This window comes from Pieris napi, chromosome 1 (assembly GCF_905475465.1).
Source record: "Pieris napi chromosome 1, ilPieNapi1.2, whole genome shotgun sequence".
NCBI classification, from domain to species: Eukaryota; Metazoa; Arthropoda; class Insecta; order Lepidoptera; family Pieridae; genus Pieris; species Pieris napi.
Genome location: NC_062234.1, coordinates 6746323 through 6763361, shown reverse-complemented (window position 1 = coordinate 6763361; position 17039 = coordinate 6746323). Strand labels below are relative to the sequence as shown.

At 32.2% G+C, this 17039-nt stretch overlaps 2 protein-coding genes across 2 annotated transcripts; one reads left to right on the top strand and one right to left on the bottom strand.

The window, feature by feature from the left end:
* Nucleotides 1-1274: 1274 nt before the first annotated feature.
* On the bottom strand, nt 1275-9808 carry LOC125055063 (pancreatic triacylglycerol lipase-like). Its single transcript, XM_047657279.1, has 7 exons — nt 9534-9808; nt 8460-8610; nt 7706-7854; nt 7170-7415; nt 6424-6612; nt 4719-4884; nt 1275-2244 (listed from the first exon to the last, which is right to left on the bottom strand). The coding sequence occupies exons 1-7, from the start codon at nt 9562-9564 to the stop codon at nt 2178-2180; spliced, it is 999 nt and encodes a 332-aa protein (XP_047513235.1). The 5' UTR covers nt 9565-9808; the 3' UTR covers nt 1275-2177.
* A 2358-nt stretch (nt 9809-12166) lies between these two features.
* Nucleotides 12167-15138, top strand: LOC125055089 (5'-deoxynucleotidase HDDC2). The gene is made up of 4 exons (XM_047657326.1): nt 12167-12576; nt 12881-13028; nt 13704-13858; nt 13942-15138. Exons 1-4 carry the CDS (start codon nt 12517-12519, stop codon nt 14176-14178), a joined length of 600 nt encoding a protein of 199 aa, XP_047513282.1. The 5' UTR covers nt 12167-12516; the 3' UTR covers nt 14179-15138.
* The last annotated feature ends 1901 nt before the right edge of the window (nt 15139-17039 follow it).

Here is a 17039-nt window from a genome sequence, read left to right as displayed (position 1 = left end):
AACATTTATATACGTATTACGTATACTTACTGCTCTTATATATTTCATTCCACGCGTTTCTCATTACGTGAGTTATTTATTCGTGGTATGGGCAGAACTTAGTGAATCAGTTACATTCCATCGTTAGTACTTGAATGCATTTCAGATATTTCTATATTAAAATGGGAAATAAAATTAACGAATAATTTTAAATTGAGCCTTGTTTATTTATCCATGAACGTCTATAAACAAAGTCTTGTACATTAGGTACTTTAACCGAATGATTCTAAGCCCAGAAAACGACGCTGCGAATAGTCGTTGTTTTTAAGCTGTACTTTTTCTGACCTACAACTCGTTACCAATTACGACTTTAGAACCAATTGTAAGTAGAACATCTGTAAGACTAGGTATACAGTATTTGTTTTTACGTATGCAATCAAAATATCAAGCCTAGTAATAATAATTATTATGAAAACAGCAATGCAGATACTCTTAAAGATCTTCCGCTTCCGACCGCACAACACCTTATGCTTTACTTATAAATAATAATATTAGATTACTCATAAATAATAAGATGTATAATGTAAGGCAATATATAATAAGGAATGGGGAAAAAACTTTAATTCATATTATAAACACACTCTTCGAAGAAAGAGAAAACAAGAAACCTCAAAGTGCATCGGAAGCATGCATTCAGCACGTCCCACTGCGGCAGTTTATTCCACATTACTTCTTACGTTGATATTAGAGGAAGCTCTCGAACAAGCTCACGGGGAATACAAATCGTATACATCCAGCATTTGGCAGCTTGCTCGAGTTTCTTTATAGTTTGTACGTGATTATTTATTTGTCCACGTGTTTTTCAAACGCTTATATCGCCGTATTATCTTACAGAATCAAGTTAGAGATTATTGCCTACCTTAAGTATGCCATAAGTAGTAATTATATTTTGGTAGGCGTATTGTAATCTATCTATCTATTTCTTTACTGACGTTGAACGGTTGTAAATTTTTACAATATTTGTAAAATCGCTTCAGTCGTTTTTTAATTTAATTGTTACAAAATAAAAATGTATTCTTTATAATATTAGTGTAGAAAATACAGAAATTTACGCGATGGTAGAACGCCAAGGTATTTAAACATTTATTTCCAAAATATCGTCAACAACATAGGAACTTAGGGTCCTTCAAGAAAAGAGCGTACCAATTCTTGAAAAGCCGGCAACATAAAATAAAAAAATTCAAACAGAAGGGAAGATAACCTAATTGAAATAGTTAAAATTAAAACAAAGCAAAAATAAATAATCTCCCTTTATAAGATATAAAATAAGACAGTCCAAAAAGCTGATTAAATATACAACGTCATGAATTATTATGAAACGTAAAACATTACGAACATAACTGAAGTGGATTTTTTAGTATAATTTAAGAGCTGATGAAGGTTTAATCATCTAAATGAAAGCAGGCCACGTAAATTATTAAGTCGAGCCGCGACCCATTTGCTGTCGCAACAAAATAAATTTTTAACCTTGGACTACAGCCTGCCCTGACATTGGCTACTCGTAAACCAATTGTGAGTTTTTTTTTAAAAAACAGGGGGCAAACGGGCAGTAGGCTTACCCGATGTTAAATGATAGCGCGCGACTGTGTTGCCAGCCTTTTAAGAATTGGTACGCTCTTTTCTTGAAGGACGAATTGGTTCGGAAATACTTCAGTGGGCAGCTGGTTCCACATAGTGGTGGTGCACTGCCTAAACTGCTTTGGAACACGCTCAGTTGTGGAACGGCGGACGTCGAGGTGATACGGGTGGAATTTCGTATTTTGCCTCGACGTCCGATGATGAATCTCAGCTGATTAATCCGAATAACTGTACACTCTCCGTGTTAAATGCGGTAGAAGATGCAGAGTGACCCCACATCTCTACGCAACGCCAAAGGATCAAGCCGCGTTTTGATGTCATTAATGATAATTAAATTAATAATATTGTACATATTAATCATCAATAATTGCCATATTTTATTTAAGGAAATATACCGTGTTTAAAGCACAGATCTCTTTTCATCACAACTCAAATACCATGTGACAAAGAGAATGAGTACTTAGATGAACAGATATTGGTTAGATACATTTTTGCATCGATATATTTGTAGATGAAATTTTTATTTACAGAGTTTGAGGGTGATATTAATATTGTATGAATCAGGTGGGGTCCACTATAGCGTAGGGAGGTTCGGCATTCGTTTTTAGATAGTAGATTCCGTCTTTCCTGAAAAGAAACTCTTGTTTAATTATTATACTTGGCAGTATTCATCATCATAGTCCATTTAATTTTTACAGTGTCACACTCATAGTAGAAAATAAAAAATATAAATATTCTTGTGTAGTTGTCGCGGTAGTCTTTAAAATTCCCAAAATTAGAATATGTGTTTTATTATTATTATATAAGTTCAAATTCAATTCAATTTCGTTTTACAATTCCGTTTAAGTTCGAACGTCATGAAATGTATAATCCTCGTAGATAAACAATGCATTTGACACAGGCTTTTAATATGTTTTTATTGTATAGTACACTGAATACTGCTAATAGAAACCATATATACCGTTATATGAAATAATGTACTTTAGATAAATACTATAGGATAAACAATTTTGATTTTTTTACCTATATAGGTACTAGGTGATTAGATTTTTTGAACTATTGCTTGCCCCGGAACCTTTACTTGTGGCGTGTAACCATAATCTCATTTAACAGCCGTTTAATATACATAAAAAACCAGGACCTTTAAAAATTATTTATTGCACGGGCTTAAAAAGTAGTTGATCGGCCTTCTGTACCTGACACATCGTTCATTTTTTAAGATATGTCATTATGTAATTTCTTTGCCGTACTAGCAAGATTAAAATGAAAAATTCATTGTACACCAGTCATTATAGACATTCAAAATCGAAAATTTGATAATAATTCCAAAAGTTTTCAAACTTCGGTCAAGTGAATGGTACATTGGGACGACAATAAATCTCATTTTGCAACCTTGTCCGCAGTCCGGAACATTGTTAAAATTGCAATTAAATTAATTTTTGCTGTATGGTCGTGAAAAAAATTCCAAAAGTTCTGCAAACTTGGGGAAGTTTTCGATATAATATTTCATATCACGTATAAAATTTGCAACCAACCTAAGTGTACGGAACATTTTTTGTTATTTATTTTATTTTCGATATATCTGTCAAATTTGCAGAACTTTTGGAACGTTTTCCTTCAGTTTAATAAAGAAAAACATTAATTTTTAATAACAAAAAATGTTCCGTACACTTAAATTGGTTGCAAATTTGACACGTGATGTAAAATAATATATTTAACACCACTCCAACTTTGCAGAACTTTTGGAATTTTGGTCTCAAGAAATGAGCAAATTATCATTTATTGCATTTTTAACAATGTTCCGGACCGCAGAGCAGGTTGCAAAATTTTATAGTTTGTTTTAATACCACTCCCGACCTTACATCAAAATTTGAAAACTTTTGGAATTATAATGAATTAATTGTCTTGACTGACTGGACTATTGGTAGACAGCAGGGATTCAATGCCACGACTTCCATGTTGTGAGTCGAGATGCGTAAACGCTACAAACTCGAAGCAATTAAATCCGGTACATGGCATCTAGAAAGCAGTTAATCAACAAAGCTTTGAAGAAGCTTTATTGCAACAACCTTGGAGGTCTTAACCCAAACTTCATGTGTATATTGATTTACTCGAACCGTTCCCTAAACACAGCTCGGTAGAGAAAGCAAATATTTATGAGTAGTTAAAATCACTTTGCAAGTGTAATGGATACACACAGTAGCTTGTTCTATAGAGTGCTGTTTTGTATTTTCAACGTCGACTGATTTCATCGAAATTTGTGATTGAAATTCATATTTAAAGAATGAGATACTTGAGTTTTCAGCTAGCACGGAAATAATAATGATATACGCCACGTAGCCTTTTAAACCAAATATTTATATATTTTTAAAGAATCTTAAAATTCGGTCGAGGCGTTTCGGAGGAGTTACATCAAACATAAAAACTTCATAAAATTGTGACATGGCAAGGACAGTAATTCGGCAGTACTACAATGTATGTCAGAAGGCGACATCCTCCGCCGTTACTTCAAGAGAAACCTTCTGAAAAGGGCACATATGATTTGGTATATAAATTCAGTTAACGAATAACATACGTTAACGGACCTTTTCATTGACCGTTCAGAAAACTAACAAAAGTTCTATTCTTGTTAGTGCCTATAGTAATTAGTTTTTGTATTTTTATTATGTAATTTTGTTTTTCCGAATTAATTTCTTATTATTGTGCACGCTTGGGGTCACCTGTTAGGACAGGAATGTTTTTTATAAACAAATAAATACAATGTACATTTATTCTCAGTTTGAATGTCAAAGCTTCGGTTGAATTTGAGGGAAAATAAATTGATAGTAAATTAATACATATACATATATACATACATAAATAACATATATGCTATATACATGTATACATGTATATAGCTTTTATCATATCATAGAAATCGTAACTAACTAAAAAAAATGCTATCATGATTGAATAAATACGGCGTTTATTGCCAGATAAAAAAATCTATAATTTTACAGGAATATCTTTGGAAACTGTAACGTCACTGTTTTTCATTTGAATTCAGACGAGGTCGTCGACCTCAAATATGCATGTCACGTTAATTAATTAATTTTACTTACCCGTAATGAATGTCGAATCCGCCCATGATCAACGTCTCCCCAGTGCCTTTGCATGAGCCCGAGTAATACAATTCATCATAGTCCTTACATCGAACTCCAACGAAAGCTACATTTGATATTATGGATTCCGCGAAAAACATATGGGCTCGATTGTGTGCACATAAACCTAAAAATATATAAGCTGGTCTAAAACTTTTAATGTACCAATAATATGAGGAATATTATTGGTACAGTAAAAGTAAGCCACTGTGATGCAAGTAGCATACTCAAACTCAAACTCAAAATATCTTTATTCAAGTGGGTAACCAAGTACACTTTTGAATCGTCAAGTTAAATTAATCGTAAATTTACATTTACTACCAGTTCGCAAGTCAAGGGCGTAGAGCGGGTAAGAAGAACTGGCAAGAAACTTTCCGCTCTCTTTTAATCGCCAAGTATCGTCATACAAATTGTTTGAACTGGAGCAAATCAATCCCAAGGATTAGGATAATTTAAGTAGTCCTCAAATTTATAAAAATCTTTGCTGATTAATTTTCGTTTAACGAGGGCTTTGAATTTATTTAGTGATAATTCTCTAATTTCGCTTGGGAGTACATATATGTCTCCTGTTTCATTATTCTTATCTTCAAAGGTCGATGAACCTTTGCCTTACAGCTGAAAAATATATTATTTCGCTGAGAACTCGTTAACAACTAAAACCGATGTGGTAGTGGAGCGTAAAAATTTCAAGCAGGGTTCTCTCGTTTAAGGTAATATGCTATTTGGTTTACATACATTGGAATTACGTCATTAGATAAAATATGTTTATTCCTTTACATAATTAGCGTTATTCAACTGGTAAAGAGTTCTTGACTTTTGTGTCGAGTTTTGCGCGTCTAAAATATGTAATATCTTTTTTTAATTACCGTAAAGGTAATTTAAACTTCAAGGTACATACTTGCTTATCTTTTGAACTTCGAATAATAAATATGAATTAGACAAGGAAAATAGACTTGTATATCTAATACAAAAACTAAAGTAAACGAAATATCTCGGGTACATGTTTAGTAGCAATAACTTAAGATTGTGACTTATGTTCGATAAAGAGATTACATGTTATGAATATAGTAAGAAAAGTATGATTTACGTTACTTAAATAAGAAAAACCATATTATTATCATATTATAGTTGATTTTGTTTTCTGAAACTTGAATGAGAAATGTAATGAATTAAAGTAGTTTTCCTTCCAAAGTTCAAAAATAGTTTAATTATAAATTTGTGTTATGTAGAAATGATAAAGTAAAGTACAGTTAACAGGTCAAAAGGCAGAGACTGGCTGCCCACAACACAGGGTAGGTATCCTAGTGTAAGGCTAGTGCACTTTATTTTACCTAAATATGCTGTTATTGTGTATAATAAATTCCGTTTTTTTCTTTCTTTCTATTTTTAAAGCTTTTTCGTTCTGCGTATTTTGGTTTCATCGTAACTTTTTTTTATGTAATTGTAGGCAAACGGGCAGGAGGCTCTCCTGATGTTGAGTGATACCGCCGCCCATAGACACCCTCATTGCCAGAAGGCTTTTAAGACTTAATACGCTTTAATTTTGAAGGATCCTAAGAACTAACTAACTATCTAACATGGCAGTAGAAGCTATTAATTAACAAATCATTTTAATAGCTAAGAGACAACTTAAAGCACTCTTGAGAGCTATTAGTATAACTCTCACCTCGATAGTCAATTCCACAGCCGGGCTGTCGAGTGCCAGCATTCGGGTAGAAGTCTATGTGGCCAAGAGGTGACGCGAATCCCAAATATCCTCCGCAGGTGTGTATTACCTCCACATGTCTCGCGTCATGCTTGTCTAACCGAGCATCTTTATTCCCAACCGTAAAAAGTGGTAATGCTGGATCCAAACCTGAAATACGAAGAAGATTTCAGTATTTTTAAATAAATACAATTTTAATATTTTCATCACAAGCAAGTAACACAATAGTAATCATAGCTTGTGATACATTTCTCAGCAAAACGAGCATTATTTTGCATATACGCAATTTGATATTGATAATCTAAAGTCGAAATTGAATAAATCTAATATATAAAATTTTCGTGTCACAGTTTTCGTTGCCATACTCCTCCGAAACGGCTCGACCGATTTTGATGAAATTTTTTGTGCTTATCCGGTATCTATGAAAATCGGCCAACATCTATTTTTCATCCCCCTAAATGTTAGGGGTTGTCCACCCCTAAATTTTATTTTTTATTTTTTAGACAAAATTTTTAATTTCTATTTTTTATGATACAACATACAAAAATACATACAACCCCTTACTTTCACCCCTCTACGATCAACCCCTATTTATTATTATAAATGATAAACATGGCAAAACGACGTTTGCCGGATCAGCTAGTTATTTTATAATATTCTCGCTCATTTCTACATTGGCCCAATATAAAATGTATGTGGATCATTACCTGTAATTGTGTCTATGGGCCCTTGATTCACGTAAGCTCCAGCTATACCAACAACGTGTGCACCTAAACTATGGCCTATTAGATGCACATTATCCATGGAAACACCCTCGGTGATTAGAAAATTCAGGAACTGTGTTAGTACTCGCCCAACCATGGCGACATTGTAACTAGCCAGGATATAATTTACATTCGCTGCGTTTCCCCAATCAACAACTATTATGTTTATATCACTTACGTTTAGATAGGCTTAAACAAAGAGACAATTATCATAACCTGAAGGTCAACGAAAGAAAGTAAATCTATGTATTTTTGTTTCTGAAGTGTCGTATCTGACTAGTAATAGACTAGACTAGACTTTTGCGGATTATATTTTGAAAAACATTATTTGTATGATTTTAATGGACTGGATTCTACTATTGTAACACTTTCCTTTTCGTAAAATATGTTAGATTTGTAAACAAATATCTATAAACTGTATATTATTTACTCAACAGAACACTTAAGAATTATTTTTTTAATACAATTTCAATTGTTACCTTCTTTAATAGACTCGGGCATAGGACTATCGCCATGATTCAACCAACCATGGGTCAAAACTTTCACCTTATTGTTGAAATTAAAATTCGAGTTGCGTAATGACGATGAATCATTTACTTTCAGCATTTGGTATTCAAAAGGATTTCGCCTGCAAACGAAATGTTTCGAGCCTGAGATATCAATATCCGGTGAGCATTTCCTCCCATTAATATAAATAGCTATAGCTAGGATTTGTAGCTTTGAAATGAATTTTTAAATTTTCATGGTTAATTTATTCAAACTCAAAATAACTTTATTCGTATAGGTAAACAAGTACACTTATGAACGTCAACAGAAAAGATTATAAATTAATTCTAAATATACTACCAGTTCGCAAGTCAAGGGCGGAGAGCGGGCAAGAAGAACTGGCAAGAAACTCTCTGCCACTCTTTTTAATCGCTAAAGGCCGATTTACATTATCTTAGTGTTTAGGAGAGTACTTTAGTACAACTTGAAAGGCAAGTTCTTTAGCGTAGCGTTTACTAAAGCAAGTAGCGTTTACATGTTTCAACTAAAGTACTATCCTAAAGCACTCTCCTAAACACTAAGATAATGTAAATCGGCCTTTAGTATCTATCTATCTACCTATCGCTGTTAAGTAGAGGACACTAAGGAACAAGAGCGCACACGGCACATGTGGCGTTCCTTTCTCACCGCCACATTAGAACAGCAAATTCGCCATTTTAAATATGTATTTTTTTTTAAAAGGATTACCTCGTAAATAATCTGAACTTGACGTCTTGATCGTTCACCCAACCCCACCAAAACCGGGTTTCATTCAGGGAAGGAACAGACGCGTGGGTTTGTAGACTTGCAAACCAGACCGGGTCATATGGTGTCGGTGCTTCCCATTCTATTGCTTTCACTAGAAAACGTAAGTCGAAATATGGTTAAAACTGTTAAGGCTTAGTTGCTAGGCACGCGACTGAGCATCGTGTGTTACAGTCCAATGGATTCTACTATCTATATCCGCTAACAATACTTGCTTGTTGTGAAACATTTTTGCAACCAGCACGTCTAAAATAAAAAAATCGACGGCATGTGTCACAAAAGGTTAATCAGTTGATCTAGTTAGATCAGGTTGGCTTAAAGCGCCATCTCTGGTTGTCCCCTTTACTGTTTAGAAAACCTAATCGGTATATGAAACTCAACATAAAATATATTGCATGTATTGAGAATGAATTGCATTTTCATATTTCATGCAATTTCATAACATCGGGCACTTAATAAAGCTTAATTTTGGCAACGTGGAACACAAAATTGATGTAAAGTTAACAGGATTGGAGTACTGAAGTAATACTAATTGTTTTATTATATTAAAATAGTAGAAGCAAATATTTAAAAAAACTTAACGATAATATTTCGAAGAGATTTGATCAAAAATACTAAAACAACTCAAAACCGCACATTTAACATATGTAACGACATTTATATTACGATATTATTAAAATATTTATTGTTCAGATATGATAGAAGTTACCAATAACATAACTAAAAATCTTGCTTACAAAAACGTAAAAGTTATACGGTACATCTTAAAAACTAACACAGCATGCATTATAAATATAAAATAGACTTTAATATAAATATGAACAAGAAATCAAACTTTTAAAAGGTTTTACGCAATAATATTATTTGTAGGTAATTACACCGCTAAAATTGCGTTCTGTTTTACTGTATATGTAAATAATAAGAAATTGAATCCGAAGTAAATGAGAATTATGCCTAGTTTAGTATAAATATGCTTCATTAGTATAATTAATATTAATATATCAAATTTAAACAAACCTGTACAAATAAAACACAAAAGTAAAAACATTCTGATGTTGTTTCAATAACATAACTAAATATAATAAATAATAACACTAATTTGGCACAAATTTACTCTAAAACTGATCATTTTGGAGGTAAACGTGATTTGCGAACCGACCTCAGGAACTCCCACATTTTCACTGACTGGACGATGTAAAGAATTTAAATTTGCTTAGCGGTACAGGTTGGATCATTACGATTCATAGAACGCACAACTAGCTTGCTCACTGATCATAATAATCAAGGAGACCTCATTAATAGCACTGGTATTCAACTGTATGCAATTTCCTGATACCAAATTTAGGTACAAGTGCTGTCTTCGGAAATTAATACAGTAAAGGCCGATTTACATTATCTTAGTGTTTAGGAGAGTGCTTTAGTACAACTTGAAAGGCAAGTTCTTTAGCGTAACGTTTACTAAAGCAAGTAGCGTTTACATGTTTCAACTAAAGTACTATCCTAAAGCACTCTCCTAAACACTAAGATAATGTAAATCGGCCTTAAGGTAAATCTTCCGTTTCATTTAACGTGAGCCTTTATAAAAAATACTATAAGGAATGTCCTATCTACCTTTTCCAAAAGACACCAGTGGCCCTTGGTCTTGGCCTCAGATTTCTGTAAGTATCTGTTTCGTGGTCATTTGTTTTTTCAAATAGACAAGTTGATGATCAGCCTTCTGTGCCTAACACACGCCGTCGACTTTTTCGACCGACCGTCGACTGTACGAGCGAATGTTACACCCGCACATCGACAGAAAAGTCCATTAATCCGGGGTTTGAACTTACGATCTCACGCTCAAGCCACTCAGCCAGCAGTTGTCATGTCAATTTTCATTGCATTTGAAATGCGAAGAAACTAAATAATTAATTATATATAAACGTCAACAATTAAGTATATTAAATTTTATTTTCTCTTCTATTTTGTTTACACAAATTCTAACTACCGGCCAGAACTGGCGGTAGGTATCGTTACAATGGCAGAAATAAGATCCAAATTAATTAACTGAAGACTTATTGGTACTATTTCACGTGTATTTAAACACCATACGCAATCTATACGTGTCCCTTAAAAAAGACGAACTAAAACCCTGGGTGGCTGGAGTACTGCGTTGCATTAGACGCAGAAATAATATGCAAGAAAACCTAAAAAAAATACTCATTTGTATTGAAAATCACGTATACAAGATATCGGATCTTTTGCACTGTCAATTAAAAATATATACATAGGATAGGACTCTTTAAGATAAATCTATTAATAACTCTAAACTCCTTTCCTCCTTTAAAAATATCACCAATTTAAAACATGCTCAATCATCGAATAATGGACTTCTCAATATAGCACTTATCCGGATTGGAACTGTTAATAAAATAAATTTAAGTAGGTATACAACTTGTTGGAAATATTAAAAAAACACTACATTTAACATTAAATAATAAGCCCAATTTGATACAAATCCTGTTTCATACTGATTTTAAGTTAATACTTATATCAATTATTATTTTTATATCAGTTTGCTGATATTTTCATATTTATCTGCGTCTATTAAGTTATCCTCGCATTGATTCCATTCCAAATTTTTTAAATATTTAATATACGCATGCGATGCGCTTGTCCTCGTTGCGTGTAACGGTGTGACGTCATCGCACAACACTGACTGAACTCGCTCGCTCACTGCAGACAGCACTCACTACTCAGCAGACTGCTCAGTCCGCTCGCGCTCTCAGCACGGAGTCGTCTTTGGAGTTTCCATTCCAAAAACTAGTGAATTTGTATACATACAAGCTTTACTGTAACAAACTTTCAACCGATTTGGCATACCTATTACCTATTAACATTCTTAATTGGCCGTTGACTACCGAAAAACATGAGCGATAATGTGTACGTCTTTTCGTAGCACTGTCATGGCGTCGCTTATTTTCATTTTCATTCAAACAGCAAACTTAGTTTTCGACTTTCTACATACCCTACTATTAAGGCATCAAGGCCCCAAGCCTCAACGTTCGAAATGCAAATCGCAATTCGATGATTATAAAATTTATGCCACCGCGCCGTTCCGAATTCCGATCGCCAGGATTTTACCCGTATCGGCAGTGATGCCAACTTGGGGGTTTTCCCCCCAAATTTAGGGGAAATCAAGATGTCCTGATGGTTTAAGAGGTACATTTATTTAGGAAGATTTTTAGAGGGCACTTTATATCAGATTTTTTGCAATTTATATTAAGCCTCGAATCCAACCAACAAGCTAAACCAATTATAGCCACTCCAAGCGTGGCTCCTATGGGGAACATTCTGTAGGAGTTGGCATTACTATTTCATTTTTGAATACCTACAACCTTGTGGTCTGTACTACCTACAGTGATGCTAACTTGGGAGTTTATTCCTGCAAGATATGAAAGTAGGTGCATATAATTAGGCCATTAAGTAATACATATAATATAATATTATGTATGTAAATGTGTAAAATGCATCACTACAACCGCTATTTTATTTAAAACTACCTCTCATTCCGAGCGTACAATAAAAGATTTAGGGGTTTTTAGTCGATATCTAGGGGTATTTGAAGTTGGTTTTAGGGTGTATATATTGTAGGAGTTGGCATCACTGCGTATCGTAAGATCGTAAAGATCCGAGGATCGTGCATCACTAAGAATCGATGAAATATTAAATATATATGAAAAAAGTTTTATTTATTGTAGGACTTATTTTAGAGAGCTGTAATTAATGTATACTGCGTACTGACTACTGACTACTGAGTACTGTCTCGTGGTCTGTTCAGTGTAAGCGGCTACATTATTTTGTTGTGTTCATAACCAAACAGGAAGTGATTTTTCTAATTTTTTATTGTTTAGGGAATTTTTAACAGTTACTTAGTGTTTCTGCAGTTTATAAACAGTTTAATTTGTTGGCACTTGGTGTGTCTTTCTGTCATTAAAGGGGGAGACGGCATCTTAAATTTAACATGGCATTGGTGGATCACACAAAAATTCTTGAATTTTTAGAATTAGTTGGTCGCCTTAAGGTAAGTGCACATTTCGCAAAAATGTCAGAAAAAATTTTCACGTGGTTGACCCATGGCAATGTAAATTACCTAAAACATTGTATATTTTTACTTGCTATCTAGCATTATTCCATGCTTCAATAAAATAAACGAATCTGCCCCGAAAGAGCTTTTCCTGAAATATTTACTAGCTATTCTCCCTAATTGGGTCAATCATTTTTAATTCTGATGTTTGGATTTGATGACCATCACATTTATTAAACCATATAATTAAACACAATCATATGCTACTTGCGTGTTACACTTTTAAATATTTCTTTCTCAGCACATCAAGAGAACAGGATGGATATTGTGTGATATAAATGATTGTGAAACAATTGCTGGTCACATGTATAGAATGGGTCTTATGACATTTCTGCTTACTGAAGAAAACAATCCAACAAAATTGGACCGCTCTAAATGTCTTGAAATAGGTAATATTTCATGCAATATTTTATCTTAGTAATATATGATAGATATGGTCTTTACAATATCAAGTGCAATTATCTAAGAATTATAAATTAAAAGTGATGTACTTTTCACCTTCAAGATTAAATTTTAATGCACATTTTTTATTTCCTTGATTAACATAATTTTATCATTCACTAGGAATAACAATACTGTTGAGGTGTAATTCAAATAAAATTAGGCTGAATTGATTATTTTTTAATTTTTATATTCTTCAGCCGTTCTATCTCCTTAAATACTTGGAAATACAAATATACAACTACAAATCAAATTATTATTTGTGTCAATGTTATTACTTTAGTAATTATAATATTTTGTCTTCCTAAATTTATATAAAAACTGTTAAATTACATTGATATATGTGTTAAAATAAAAAATTCAATAAAATATACAATTTTTTTTAAATACAATTCTTTCTCTTAATAGTAGAATAATTGAAACTGACGATTGTGTTTTTTGGAAAACACAAAAGATTAAAATTACAGTTTTGCTTTTGATATAATTTTAGAAAATATAGAATAAATCTATAGATATAATTATATATCAAATGTAAACATTTGAAGTTCAGTTACATTGTTATACTATTTTTATACTTTTTACTTTGTTAATATAACATTGTAAATGACAGTTTATCATTCTAGCTCTAGTCCATGATTTGGCTGAATGTATAGTTGGGGATCTGACACCCCACTGTGGGGTGCCCCCAGATGAAAAGCACAGGAGAGAGACTGAGGCTATGAAGAAAATAGCAGAATTAACAGGAATTGCTGGAGACAGAATGTATAATCTATATATGGTAAGTTTCAATCATCAGATAGTAATTTTTGTTGAATCAAAAAATTATAAAATAAAAATTAACAGTTATATATTACTCTTCAGGAGTATGAAAGCCAAAGCTCACCTGAAGCAAACTTTGCCAAAGATTTGGATAGATATGATATGATCCTTCAAGCATTTGAATATGAAAAAAGGGAAAATTTACCTAAACATTTGGAGGAATTTTTCACAGCAACATATGGAAAATTCAAGCATCCATTTATTCAAGATTTGGCCAAAGAACTATATAGACAGAGAGAAGATTTTGAAAAAAATGCTTTAGTAAATGGCAAAACTTAATTGAATTAGTTAACATAACATTATATTTTGTTAGTGGTGTTTTTAATAATAGGTTGCAAATTAATATAAGTTAAATGTTACCAAGTGCTACTCAGAAGCACAAAACTGCATTGCTAAAAAGGTTATATTTTGTTTATACTTGTTATTTTTGTTATAGTATATGTATTTTATAGATTAATTTTTGTTTCTCAGCAAGCGTTTAGCATAGCCTTAATAATAAATTGCTATATTTCATAAGATTCCAATGATGATGACCGAATGTGCTAAAACCTTTAATGAAACTGTCATAAGATCTGCAGCAGATCCAGGAAAAGCAAGTTCCAAACATAATAATTTAATAGTTTAATGGGGAAAATCTTAAGTGTTGTTGGTTGAAGTATATTTTAATTTTTTTAAATTAATAGAATGAGTTGACATAGGTTTCTACTATTTTTGCATAATTTGTGTGAAGTGTTCTAAACTTTAAGCTATTTATTTGTACCTATCAATTAATGGCATTTTAAAAAAATGCTATCAACAAATTTATTAAGTACTACTAACAAAATTAATTGTATACCGTTACCATAAATAGGTCTCAATTGCATATTTTTAACTAAAGTACTCATTTGTCTCTTCATCTAAGCATAAACAATATTACATAGACAGTTTAATTAAGTTTCTATGAGTAAAGGGGTCATTAATTTGTAACCATTAATCGAGAAACGCTCAGCCATGGGCCAACACTAGGTCTAAGTTTGTTTACAAGTCACATACAAAATTTTGTTACTGTTTTTTTAAGCTATATTGAATACAAACTTTGATGTGCTTATTACATATTTATTTCAGTCTTACAGGCAGGTAGGTGTAATTTGTCATTACTATTGTTTTAGAAATATTCTCTATTAAATTCTTTTAAAATGGCCTAAACAAGGTTTGTTGTCCATACATTTTTATTTTATAGGTAATAAAATACTTTTTTAACATAGTATTATTTATTTATCCTGGTCTGTCTCATCTACATGGTTGATTACAAATTATAACATGCTTCTGTGTTCAAAATTTATGATAAGAGTTTTTGAAGCAGTCTCAAACATGTGTGCAATCAATAGACCTTATTAGATCTATTGAAGCATTACTTAAAATTTTTAAAGGGACCAAGTTAAGTAGAGATGCATGCTGCATTAAATCTTTAAGTCCAAACTTTTATTATGTCCTGACTCAAACTTCAAAGTTACTAAGTCTATATTTGAAAAGGAGTAGATACAAACAACAGTGTTTTTAAATTTTATTGTACAAAAAGTGAGCTGTTGGCAATACATACAAATTTATGAAGTATTCAGTCAACTTAAAGATTTTATAAATGCTATAAATCTTTGCATGACTTGTTCGCAGTAATATTTAATTCTAAAATATCTTATATCATACATATTCTAACCATACCATAGATCCTCAAACAAAAGTACTGAAGTGATAAAAATAGATATAATATGCAAAAGTCATGTAATAAATTGAGACAATTGCTTGTATGGTCTTTCAATCAATAGTATCATATTTAGGTTTGAGTCTAAAATATTTATCATCACTCCCAAATATAGCAGTCCATTAGAATTTAATAGTAAACATTTGTATTAATTAACAGGTTGCTTTTGGGATGCCTCTTGTTCCTCTTTTCTTCGTTGCTTTTCTCTCATTAATTCAGCATCTCTGCAAATATGGAAGTCAATTTAATATTATCTACCATAGCTTCACACATAATCAACAGTCTATAGATAAATCTGTTTCAGGCAGCATGATACATATACATATAAAATTAAATGGTACTTATTTGAAGTTAAGATGCATGCACACACAATATGGGTTATATTATAAAAGCAGGATTTATTTTTCTTTTAGTATATATGAATATATATATATATGCACAAATATTAAATATTTTTGCTAAAATATCACAATATCAAAAACATTCCCATAAGGCTTTCTTAACATGATTACTAAAAATTTGACACGTTTAGATGAGGTTATGATTTTAATATCTTTTTAAAAAAACTTTCATTTTTATAAAAATGTTTACCTGTGTTTTCTTTCACTTAATGACATGCCAGATTTTTCACTAGCAGTTTTCTTTTTTTGATGTTCTTGTTGTTTTTTCTGGTTTTTAGCACGAGCTAGGTCTCTCTGGTTTCCCCCTGAAATGTTTACATGAGAATTAATGCACATAATATTATAAACTTGCCTTTATAGTAAAACTATAATTAATAATTCCCTTGAGAAATTACTGTCTTTTTACTATTTCTTTACTGTCTACTAAATTTCTTACTCTGTCTGAAAACATGTTATATAATTTAGTTTGCGTTTCGCAATAAGGTCTTGGGTTTAAAACCATAAATATTGTTAGGATCGATTAGATCAACGAACCGTTACAAGATAGATGGTTGGACAGTTGCAGTAATAGGCAATAGCTACTGAAATCGAATTTGGTAACATACACCTACACAAAACGTACTGCGTGTATATTCTGGAGCATTCTTTAATGTCAGAATTTGGTATAAGCATAAATAATCATGGTAGAAATAGAATAGATTAGATCAATAACTTTAATTAAAGATGTGTTCTGAGATAAACTTACGAGTCATCGTGGATTTAATCGTTTCTTCAAGTCTTGTAGCAACAAAATATGTAAAGTTTGGGGCGCTAGAAATGAAGACCGGACGATACGCTAGCCCGGCCGAAACCTAGGACAACGCACCGCCCTCCTTTTTTCAATATAAAATGAAATATCAACTCAACTAAAAGAGAAAAACGTCACTATAACAAAAGCGCACTTTTCATTTGACTTCACCAACATCTGGCCATATTGGTTAGAAATTAGGATAAAGTTACCA

Bases quoted from the DNA above. Each gene is read 5' to 3' on its own strand.
- LOC125055063 (XM_047657279.1), bottom strand. From the start codon at position 9,564: ATGTTTTTACTTTTGTGTTTTATTTGTACAG. The intron at 7,855-8,459 runs GTAATCCTTTTA...TTTCGTTTGCAG, and splicing joins AAGTTCAGATTATTTACGAG to GCGAAATCCTTTTGAATACC. The intron at 6,613-7,169 runs GTAATGATCCAC...TTCGTATTTCAG, and splicing joins GCCCATAGACACAATTACAG to GTTTGGATCCAGCATTACCA.
- LOC125055089 (XM_047657326.1), top strand. From the start codon at position 12,517: ATGGCATTGGTGGATCACACAAAAATTCTTGAATTTTTAGAATTAGTT. The intron at 12,577-12,880 runs GTAAGTGCACAT...TTTCTTTCTCAG, and splicing joins AATTAGTTGGTCGCCTTAAG to CACATCAAGAGAACAGGATG. The intron at 13,859-13,941 runs GTAAGTTTCAAT...ATTACTCTTCAG, and splicing joins GAATGTATAATCTATATATG to GAGTATGAAAGCCAAAGCTC.